Source organism: Colobus angolensis, unplaced genomic scaffold (genome assembly GCF_000951035.1).
Source record: "Colobus angolensis palliatus isolate OR3802 unplaced genomic scaffold, Cang.pa_1.0 Scaffold78, whole genome shotgun sequence".
Classification (NCBI taxonomy): Eukaryota; Metazoa; Chordata; class Mammalia; order Primates; family Cercopithecidae; genus Colobus; species Colobus angolensis.
The window spans coordinates 5,604,851-5,616,592 of record NW_012121598.1 but is presented as its reverse complement, the minus strand read 5'-3'; the positions used below and the strand labels follow the sequence as shown (position 1 = coordinate 5,616,592).

General features: G+C 40.7%; 1 protein-coding gene across 4 annotated transcripts in view; it reads right to left on the bottom strand.

Annotated features, from left to right (window-relative positions):
• Nucleotides 1–11,742, bottom strand: part of USP8 (ubiquitin specific peptidase 8) — a 75,937-nt gene that overhangs the window by 42,056 nt on the left and 22,139 nt on the right. For all 4 annotated transcript variants that reach the window (XM_011928608.1, XM_011928607.1, XM_011928611.1 and 1 more), the window contains 3 exons: nt 8,371–8,533; nt 5,183–5,225; nt 2,331–2,475 (listed from right to left, as the gene is read on the bottom strand). In XM_011928608.1, the coding sequence (XP_011783998.1) occupies nt 2,331–2,475; nt 5,183–5,225; nt 8,371–8,533 (351 nt within the window). The remainder of the gene's footprint in view (nt 1–2,330; nt 2,476–5,182; nt 5,226–8,370; nt 8,534–11,742) is intronic.

Here is an 11,742-nt window from a genome sequence, read left to right as displayed (position 1 = left end):
AATAATAAAGACCACCAGTTCTCTATTAATACAGGTTAGACTACCCAAAGACTAACTATAACTTTGTCTATTCAAATCCTGGGAATATATTCACATGTTTAATTAGACTGAGCACTCTAATTTTTCTTAACAACTGGTAATCAATTTATTAAAATAGTTGACTTAAGCATCTCCAATAGTGACTTCCACCTCAACTCCTGACTCAATACTGAAGGAAGTAATCTGCTTAACAATCTCAGAAGGGATGTGCAAGTTAGTGAGTTGTTTGTGGATTCTCATCTGGAAATGATCCCATGTCTTAGAACAGTCACCAAAAGGAGTTTTTCTTGTAGCGATTCTCAAAGTCTTAGCAGGCATTTGAACTGGTTCTTTCACTTTGAGATTCTTGTTCTTTGCTCCTCTGATCAAGTCAACACACACCTTCTCCAGAGATTTTATGCTGTGGCTCATAAAGAGTGATTCTAAATCAGTGAACTGCCACCTCCAGCTCCCCGGGTGTTTTTCCAATATCTTTAAAAGCCACAGGTGCTGCGTGGCTTCCTGACCGACTGGTTCCTCAGCGACAGCAACAGCAGTGCAGCAGGAGCAGGAGCAGGAGCGGGCTGACCACAGCTCAGCACCACCTTTGACAGTGTCTTTCTCAAAGAACTTTTTTTTTTTTTTTATGAGACGGAGTCTCCCTCTGTAGCCTAGGCTGGAGTACAGTGGCCGGATCTCAGCTCACTGCAAGCTCCGCCTCCCGGGTTCACGCCATTCTCCTGCCTCAGCCTCCCGAGTAGCTGGGACTACAGGCGCCCGCCACCTCGCCCGGCTAGTTTTTTGTATTTTTTAGTAGAGACGGGGTTTCACCGGGTTAGCCAGGATGGTCTCGATCTCCTGACCTCGTGATCCGCCCGTCTCGGCCTCCCAAAGTGCTGGGATTACAGGCTTGAGCCACCGCGCCCGGCCTAAAGTATTTTTAATAGAGATGGGGTTTCACCATGTTGGCCAGGCTGGTCTGGAACTCCTGACCTCAAGTGATCCACGTGCCTCGGCCTCCCAAAGTGCTGGGATTACAGGCTTGAGCCACTGCGCCCGGCCTAAAGTATTTTTAATAGAGATGGGGTTTCACCATGTTGGCCAGGCTGGTCTGGAACTCCTGACCTCAAGTGATCCACGTGCCTCGGCCTCCCAAAGTGCTGGGATTACAGGTGTGAGCCACTGCGCCTGGCCTAAGTGCTCTAATTTTTAAATAGCTTATTTACAAAGCACTCTATGCTTCAGGTCCAACATTTATCAAGCATCTACAATATGCCAGGAACTATACAGATTTTATTATCTAATTTTAAAAATATATAATTTTAAACCAAGACCAAGAGAGGTAACAGGATCTATATAAGAATGCTAGAAATAGTGAAAATAGCCCTGTATCTGGAGGTTTAGCTCTGCCACTATGCCACGATTTCCAATATACAATATACCCATGCAAGTCACTTTAAATTATTTTATAGATTAAAGGCCTTCTTACCAAAAAAGAAAGAAAAAATTTTAAATTAAGTCCTTACTCATGCCAGGACCTGTGCTAAAGTCTGTGTGTGTGTGTATATAATGTTTCTCATTTAAATCTCCTGAAACCTCTGTAAGATAGGTTCTACTATTATCCCCATTTTACAGATGGAAACATTAGCTTAGAAATGTTAGGTCACTAGCTAGTAATAATGCAATTAGTAAGTGATAGTTATTTGAATAGAGTCTGGCATTAGAGACTATACTGTTTTAACTTAAGCACACACACACACACAAAGTATTTGTATAGCTCTATCACAGATAATATAGGGAATTTCAATATCTAAAACAATTCAATTAGTTCACAATTTTAATCAATTTACATATGATTCACATGCTTATAAACAGAAAATATAGGAAAAATCAGCTAACAAACACTTGGGGAGAGAGGGAAAAGGCAACTTCATTTGTCTTTTGGTAAGATTCTAAATATCACAAATAGGAGAAAATAGCCAAATAAAAAGTTAGCAAATCCGTAACTTCAACCTTCAAAAAGGGTCAAGTGTGTCTTTAAAAAGCCAAGATTTAGGGATGTCCCATTTGGGCACCCCTCACTCTCCAAAGTGAGAGAGTTGTTCTCCTTTCTCTTTCTTTTGCCTATTAAACCTCTGTTCCTAAAACGCACCTCCCCCTCCCCACCCCCACACACAAAAAGAGGCAAAGATTTAAAAGGTTACCAGGAAAAGACTATCACATTTAGCTTGGATACTAAGTAGTAACATTTACTAAGGTCCACAGTTTACTACTTACTACGCAACATACTACTTTACTACACAGTAACCCACCCTGGACTGATGGCTTCTTCAGGAACACTGAGAGAATGTAAAATACAGGAATCCTGATAATCCTGCATTCTTCGAGCATCCATTATAATCAAGCTGATGTTTTTATCCGTCATCATTGTGTAGAGTTCCTTTGCTGTGATTGCTCCTTGGAATTGAGAGAGACAGTATAAGTGACAAGAAACAGCATAAGATGTGCTGACATCATAAAACATAGGACAAACAGCTTTTTCTAGAAGAGCAAATTATACTGAATATATATGGATGCCATATATTTACTACCCAATCATACCATTTATTATCTTGTAAACTAACGTTAAATATAACTTGTTTTTTTTCCTGAGACAGGGTCTCATTTTGTAACCCAGGCTGGAGAGCAGTGGCATGATCTTGGCTCAATGCAACCTCCACCTCCCAGGTTCAAGTGATTCTCCTGCCTCAGCCTCCTGAGTAGCTAGGAACATAGGCTGTTACCACGCCTGGCTAATTTTTGTATTTTTAGTAGATATGGGATTTCACCATGTTGACTAGGCTGGTCTGGAACTCCTGACCTCAAGTGATCCGCCCACCTCAGCCTCCCAAAGTGCTGGGATTATAGGCGTGAGCCACCACACACCCAGCCTTGTGTTTTTAACATTTATCAAGAAACCAGTTCAGTGCTCTGTTTATAAAGACTTAAAAATCAAAACTTTGTTGAGTTTACAGCTACATCTGGTATTGACTCTGTTACCAATATAAAATAAAGGACATTAATATATGTGTCTTAGGAAAATAATGTTTTCAAAAATTAAGACATTAGAAAAATGCTAACTAGAAGAAAGAAACATCTATGGCTCTAAAATTCTGGGAAGGTTGTAAATTCAAAAAGTCTATGATGGCAGTCTTATGGTAGCTATTCGAAAAACTTAGATATCCAAGTATTCTTAGAATAACAAGTCAAAAGCTTGCTATTCTACATCAGAGGTTGAAAAACCATGGCCATCTGTTTTTACAGGATCACTGCCACACTAGTTTGTTTACACATTTTTTCATACAGCAACAGCAGAGATCAATAGTTGAGTCAGAGACCACAGGAATCTCCAACCCCGTAAGGTTCCCCAAGCCTAAAATGTTTACTATCTATCCCTTTAAGAAAAATTTGTCAATTCTCATTCTACTTGATGTTCATTTGTTAGCTCCCAGCCAGAAGGAAAAAAGATTATTTTACCTTCTAAGAAGGCTAACAAAAACGAAACTAAGTAAAGCTAACGCAATATTTAATTTATTTACTTTTGGGGGAGGGCGGCAATCTGTCAAAATAAATATTCCCTATGTTATTACTATTTTTCCTTAGCCCTACTGAAGTGAAAGATTAAAAGGCACTACAAGAGTTGAGATTATATAAAAAGCTGTTTCAGCAGTAAGCTGTGAGAAGAAAAGTAGTCTTAGTAGCTCCTATGCTAAAAGACCTATAGCTGCTAATAATCATCCTCCTTCCATCTCTAGCCATCAAGTGTTAAGCTAACAAAACAGACCAAAAAAGCTGGTAACAAACCACTGAGAAGGACATTTAAGCAGGATGACATACAAAGGAACGAATGCATAAAAACTAATCTTGGAATGAATCAGTAATAACTTTTAGGGAAGTACCTTATAGCATACTCAGTTTATTTTTATAACTGTTGTATGGCAGTATTTTAAGTACAGAATTTATTTTACTATTACCTATAATTATGTTTAAATTCAACCTTTTCTCTGATCCAAGTACTAACCAGGCCCGATCCCACTTAGCTTCTGAGATCAGGAGCATTAGGTGGTATGGCTGTAGAAAAGGTAAACCTTTTCTGAGAGGAAAATGTCTCTAGTAGATGAAGAGAATTTGCTGTCTTGTTTAGGTCACGTATTTGTCACTAGAGCGTCAACACCACCTATGGATAACTTCCATATTACTGGTTTGGATTTGAGACAGGGTCTCATTGTCATAGGCTGGAGTACAGTGGTGTGATCACGGCTCACTGAGGCCTCAACCTCCTGGGCTCAAGTAGTTCTCCCACCTCAACCTCCTAAGTAGATGGGACTACAGGCGTGCACCACCACACCCAGCTAATTTTTGTATTTTTTGTAGAGACAGGGGTTTCACCATGTTACCTAGGCTGGTTTTGAACTCCCGGGCTCAAGCAATCCTCCTGCCTGAGTCTCCCAAAGTGCTGGGATTACAGGCATGAGCCACTGCACCTGGCCTGGATTTTTTTTTTAAGGGGGATGTAAATGACTCTTAAATAATTTAGTCTTTGACCACAGGATGGATGTGAGGAGAAAAAACTAAATCTACAACCTAGTCATAAATGATAATAAGTCCTACTTAAAGTTTACCATGTATTCTAAGAATTTACATATATTAGTTCATTCAACTCTCACAACAACCCTACGAAATAAGTACTATTATTATCTCCACTTTACAGACAGGGAAACAAAGGTAGAATGTTTAAGTAACATGCTGAAAACTACACAGAAAGGGAGAGGAGGAACCAGTATTCAAACTTAGTTTGATTTCTGAGAGTCCATGCTCTTAGCCATTATTGCTAAACTGCATCTTGAAAAGAAAACAAGTACAAGCTTTGGTTTTGACATTTTTCAACTGCGTATTACCAGTTTAACATGTAAGGTTAAAATTATTCCTAAAATATCCCCCATAGATACATAAAAATAACCTCAGACATTTTCAGTATAATCGTACAGACTAGGAAAAATGATGAAGCTTACACAGAGATTAGACAACGATGCTGACAATCTCATTGTATAAAACCTGATGCTTATTCTGATTAAAAGATCTCAGTCAGAACCTAAAACAACTTCCTCTTTCTGTACACACTTACCTTTCTCTTTGGTCTCACATTTTTCATTCTTTTCACCATTGCTCTATTGCATAGGGGGAAAGAAAAAGTTTCAACTTTCATAGACACAAAAAATTCAACTTTAATACTTCATTTACTTCACTTAAACGTAAACTCTAAGAAATGAAGTGTGCAGAGTACTGGCTTTTTATAAAAATGCGGATGAATAATAATGATAATAAAAGATTTCTTTGGCAGTAGACAACTAAAATAACTAGCAACCTTTCAGAATCATAGAACTTTTCCTCAAAATGTACTTCAATTAAAGACCAAATACAATTTAACAGCACAAACTGCTACAGAAATTTAATATTTAATTTGATTAGAAAGTACTTCTTACAATTAAACAAAAATGCTGGCTATCCAATTCAGTGTCCTCCACCACATAATTAAAGCAAAATGAACTAATACAAAGTATTGCTTATGTAGTTTACTTTTTTTTTTTTTTTTTTTTTTGAGATGGAGTCTCGCTTTGTTGCCAGGCTGGATTGCAATGCCACGATCTTGGCTCACTGAAACCTCCGCCTCCTGGATTCAAGCAATTTTCCTGCCTCAGCCTCCCAAGTAGCTGGGACTACAGGCGCATGCTATACGCCCAGCTAATTTTTGTATTTTCCGTAGAGATGGGGTTTTGCCATGTTGGCAGGATGGTCTTGATCTCTTAACCTTGTGATCCGCCTGCCTCAGCCTCCCAAAGTGCTGGGATTATAGGCGTGAGCCACCGTGCCCGGCCTATGTAGTTTACATTTTTTTAACCAAGACAACATGGGATAATCCTGTAAGGTACTAACTCATTTTACAGATGGGAAAACAAAGGACCCACTTAGACCTTTTTTTTTGAGATAAGAGTCTCACTCTAATGCTCAAGCTGAAGGGCAGATGCATGATCACTGCAGCCTGGACCTCCTGGGCTCAAGTGATCCTCCCACCTCAGCCTCCTGAGTAGCTGGGACTACAGGTGTGCACTACCACAACTGGCTAATTTTTTTAAAAAAATGTTTGTAGAGGCCAGGTGTGGTGGCTCACCACTGTAATCCCAACACTTTGGGAGGCCAAGGTGGGCGGGTCACCTGAGGTTGAGAGTTCAAGACCAGCCTGACCAACATGGAGAAACCTCGTCTCTACTAAAAATATAAAATTAGCCGGGCATGGTGGTGCATGCCTATAATTCCAGTTACTTGGAAGGCTGAGGGAGGAGAATCGCTTGAACCCGGGAGGTGGAGGTTGCAGTGAGCTGAGATTGCACCACTGCACTCCAGCCTGGGCAATAAGAGTGAAACTCCATTTCTAAACAAAAAAGTTTGTAGAGATGGGGTTTTTCCATGTTGCCCAGGCTGGTCTCAAATTCCTGGACTCAAATGACCCACCCACGTTGGCCTCCCAAAGTGCTGGGATTACAGGTGTGAGCCACCACACCCAGGCAACAACGACTTTTTAATGAAAGGGATGATGACCCACACGGAATGACAACTAAAAGCTACAAAACGCCTAAGAAAAAAATCAAAGCAGAAATTTTCCCATGGATTTCAACTTATATTTTAGGAAGGACAGTTTCTGAGGAGGTAAAGGAAGGGAGGTACAGTGATAGCTGGTAGCTACAGACTGAGTCACTGATGGCTTTTGGCAAAGAGATGATATAGCTGAAAAGACCACAAGTAGTCACTAAACAGATGCGAAAAAATGGGAGAGAAGTCAGGCGCGGTGGCTCACTCCTGTAATCTTAGCACTTTGGGAGGCCAAGGTGGGCAGACCGCTTAAGGTCAGAAGTTCAAGAACAGCCTGGCCAACATGGTGAAACCCCATCTCTACTAAAATACAAAAATTAGCTGGGGGTAGTGGTGGGTGCCTGTAATCCCAGCTACTCAGGAGGCTGACGCCTAGGAGATTTAGTTGAACCCAGCAAGCAGAGGTTGCAGCAAGCTGAGATCCCACCACTACACTCCAGCCTGGGCAACAGAGTGAAACTCTGTCTCAAAAAAAAAAAAGAGTCAGGCGCAATGGCTCAGGTCTGTAATCCCAGCACTTTGGGAGGCCGAGGCGGGCAGATCACTGGAGGTCAGGAGTTGGAGACCAGCCTGGCCAACATGGTGAAACCCTGTCTCTACTAAAAATACAAAAATTAGCCGAGTGTGGTGGCAGGTGTAATCCTAGATACTTGGGACGCTGAGGCAGGAGAATCGCTTAAACCCAGGAGGTGGAGGTTGCAGTGAGCCAAGATCACGCCATTGCACTCCAGCCTGTGCGACAAGAATGAGACTGTCTCAAAAAAAAAAAAAAAAGAGAGAGAGAAAGGGGAACACTGGAGAAGAAAAAGGAGGAGAAAGCAAAGGAAAAAGAATGAAAAGAATGAGACCTCAGAAACAGATAAAAGCCTTGGTACCAAAGTAGTATACTAAATCTTTTAATGTAAATTACATGATTAGAAAGAAGAAACTTAAAAATCGTCTATTTCAATACTATAATTTGGGAAAAAAATTATAGTATTATTATTATAGAGTGGTTAAAAAAGTTTTGACACAGGACCAGATGCAGATACAATAAATCACAGCTCAGCTCAAATGATCTTTCTATTGCTCTAATTAAGTTTATTAGAATTAACTTCTAATAAAAACGAATTAATGCACAGAAAATATTGTGCATTAATTCATTTTAAATGAATTAATGCACAGAAAATATTGCTACAGAAATTCATAGAAAAATCTGAAGTCAACTGAGGCTAGAATATTTAATTCAAATTATTTTCTTTTTTTCGAGACAGAGTTGCTCTGTTGCCCAGGCTGGAGTGCAATGGTACGATCTCAGCTCACTGCAGCCTTTGCCTCCCGGGTTCAAGCGATTCTCCCACCTCAGCCTCTCTAGTAGCTGGGACTACAGGTGCGTGCCACCACATCCAGCTAACTTTTGTATTTTTAGCAGAGATGGGGTTTCACTACATTTGCCGGGCTGGTTTCGAGCTCCTGGCCTCAGGTGATCTGCTCACCTCGGCCTCCCAAAGTGCTGGGATTACAGGTGTGAGCCACCATGCCCAGCCTTAAATAAATTTCTAATTAAAACATTAAATTTTATCCTTGTTGCCTAAAAGAACTTTACAGTGGTACCTCAACTCTTTTTAAGCAAATCATCTGACAAGCAGAAATGGTCTTTTAACTCACACATTAAATCTGAAATACCTTTTGGGTTTTGTCTTTGGAATCCAATACATTCTCCAAAGAACCTTTAGCCAATGTGCCACCATCCTCTCTTCCTGTTTCCTGCCTTTTCTGTTGTAGCCGCTGTGCTTCCTCCTGCCTGTCCTTTTCCTCAAGTTTTTTCCGGACTTCGGCTTCTTCATATCTAGTTGAAAAAATAAGTCAAGATTGTCTTTTATTGGTGTTAATTGTGGAAATTAAAGGAGTTTCAGCTCTGTAAAATTAGTATCCCGCCTTGAGTTACTTCATGGCTACATGCTTTCTCCCTCCACCACAATTCACACATCTACCGCCTGAGGTCATCTGTGGATTTACTTGAAATTGCCCAGAACTCTTAAAAAGAAACTGTATGTTCTCAAGTTGAAGTTATTTAGTGCTTTTTGCTCTTTCTCTCCTACTAATTTCAACCTTTTATATTAATTCAAATCTGCTGCAATTTGCTTTTCAAAGAAAAAGTCCTAATTCCTTCTGCAAAAGAAACAGCCCAAATATCACACTTACTTTATAATTTAGGATAAAAATGTAAAAAGGAACATTCAAAAAGCAGTGGAAAGTATTACCAAAGTCCCAAGTTACGTTTTTTTAAAGGATGACTTCACTGAAATTTCCAACTTGTTGGCAGTTAAACAGCTATCTGAACTACAGTTAGCAGATATCCAAGGAATTTAGAACTATTCCCTACTAAATTATAGGTGGCTGGGTGCGGTGGCTCACATCTGCAATCCCAGGACTTTGGGAGGCCAAGGCAGGTGGATCATGTGAGGTCAGGAGTTCGAGACCAGCCTGACCAACATGGTGAAACCCCATCTCTACTAAAAATACAAAATTAGTCAGGCGTGGTGGCGCATATCTGTAATCCCAGCTACTTGGGAGGCTGAGGCAGGAGAATCACTTAAACTGGGAAGGCAGAGGATCCAATGAGCCAAGATCATGTGACTGCACTCCAGCCTGGGTAACAGAGTGAGATTCCATCTCTAAATAAATAAATAAATGAATGAATGGCAATGCTTGCTATTATTGCCAGGACAGACTATATGTTATCATAGACCTGCAATCTTGTTTGCCCTAATTATCAATGCTCAGCAATGCCTGTGAGCTTCAAATTTAAAGACAGAGAGAGAGAAGACAGAACAGATGTAAAGGAAAAAAATAAATAAATAATTGACTAGGGTCAATAATTAGTAAAAGATGAATCAATAGTTTCCATTTTATTATTCTTCATTGTATCTTTACATTTTATATGCTCTTTTTTTTCTTTTCTTTCTTTTTTTTGAGACAGAGTCTCGCTCTGTCGCCTAGGCTGGAGTGGACTGGCGCAATCTCAGTTCACTGCAACCTCCATCTCCCAGGTTCAAGTAATTCTCCTGACTCAGACTCCTGAGTAGCTGGGACTACAGGCACACACCACCATGCCTGGCTAATTTTTGTATTTTTAGTAGAGGCAGGGTTTCATCATGTGGCCAGGCTTGTCTCAAACTCCTAACCTCAGGTGACTCACCTGCCTTGGCTGCCCAAAGTGCTGGGATTACAGGTGTGAGCCACTGTGGCTGGCTGTGTTTTTTTTTTTTTTCTTTTTCTTTTTTGAGACAAAGTCTCACTCTGTCTCCCAGGCTGGCGTACAGTCGCGTGATCTCGGCTCACTGCAACCTCTGCCTCCTGGGTTCAAGCAATTCTCCTGCCTCAACCTCCCGAGTAGCTGGGACTACAGGTATGTGCCACCACACCCACCTAATTTTTGTATTTTTAGTAGAGACAAGGTTTCACTATGTTGGCCAGGCTGATCTCGAACTCATGACATCTGGTGATCCACTCGCCTCGGCCTCCCAAAGTGCTGGGATTACAGGTATGAGCCACCATACCCAGACTTACATGCTCTTTTGAGTGAATACTCCAAAATGAAAAATTTCTAAATAAACAGAAAAAAACTATACAGAAAAGGTGACTATTCAAAGAATTGTGCCAGCTTCACATATTTAAAATTTTAAGTTTACTTTAAAAATGACTTCTGAACTCAAAATTATTTGGTACCACACATTTTCAACATCATGTTAATAGTGACCAAAAATGTGCCATCTATCAATAAGATCATTCATGCACTGAACAAGAATTACATCTTTAGCTCTTGTAGAAGAAATTAGCATGTCACACAAAGCTGTGTTATTCCTCAAGTCAAAGAAATATTAGGAAAATAGGGTTTCTCCTCTAAATATTTGAGCAGTTAATTTCCTTTTTTTTTGATGGAGTCTTGCTCTGTCGCCCAGGCTGGAGTGCAAAGGCATGATCTCAGCTCACTGCAACCTCCACCTTCAGGGCTCAAGCAATTCTCCTGCCTCAGCCTCCTAAGTAGCTGGGATTACAGGCACATGCCACTGTGCCCAGCTAATTTTTGCATTTTTAGTAGAAAAGGGGTCTCACCATGTTGACCAAGCTGGTCTTGAACTTCTGGCCTAAGGTGATTCACCCTCCTTGGCCTTCCAAAGTGCTGGGATTACAGGTGTGAGCCACCATGTCCAGCCATTAAGCAGTTAATTTTTTTTTTTTTTTTTTTTGAGACAGTTTCACACTGTCACCCGGGCTTGAGTGCAGTGGCGTGATCTCAGCTCACTGCAACCTCTGCCTCTCAGGTTCAAGTGTTTCTCCTTGCCTCCACCTCCCAAGTAGCTGGGATTACAAGCTCCCACCATGGCCAGCTAATTATTTTGTACTTTTAGCAGAGACGAGATTTCACTATGTTGTCTGGGCTGGTCTTGAACTCCTGACCTCATGATCTATCTACTTTGGCCTCCCAAAGTGCTGGGAGTACAGTCATGAGCCAGCCTGCCTGGCCTAAGAAGTTAATTTCTATCTTTATGCTTAGCAATTCCTTCTGAATTATTTATTCAATTGACTGAAATGATCACTAATATTGATAGGAACATGGTGATTATAACACATTATTTTAAAAATGCTATCCTTTAAAAAATAAAGGTAGGAGAGAGAATTCTAATTTTGGTAATGACTTAGTAGTTTCCATTGTTCTGAACCTCTCACAACTATAACCTCTGGATGACCTACAACTACCTGAAGGATTGGAAAACTGCCATAATCAGGAAGAAAGTAGATGGGGTTGACACTTGAAAGAAATGAAGGGCATTAGTAAGATTCCCATTTTTTATAGTTTCACACCTAAGGCAGGCCTCAGTGCTGAAAACAGCTAAAATTCCAATAGAAACCCCAATCCCAGAGAACCAGAGTTCCAAATTCTTTGTATAGACTTGCCCAAATTGCCAGCTGACACCTGAATTAAGCACACCTGGGGGCCGGGCGCGGTGGCTCAAGCCTGTAATCCCAGCACTTTGGGAGGCCGAGACGGGC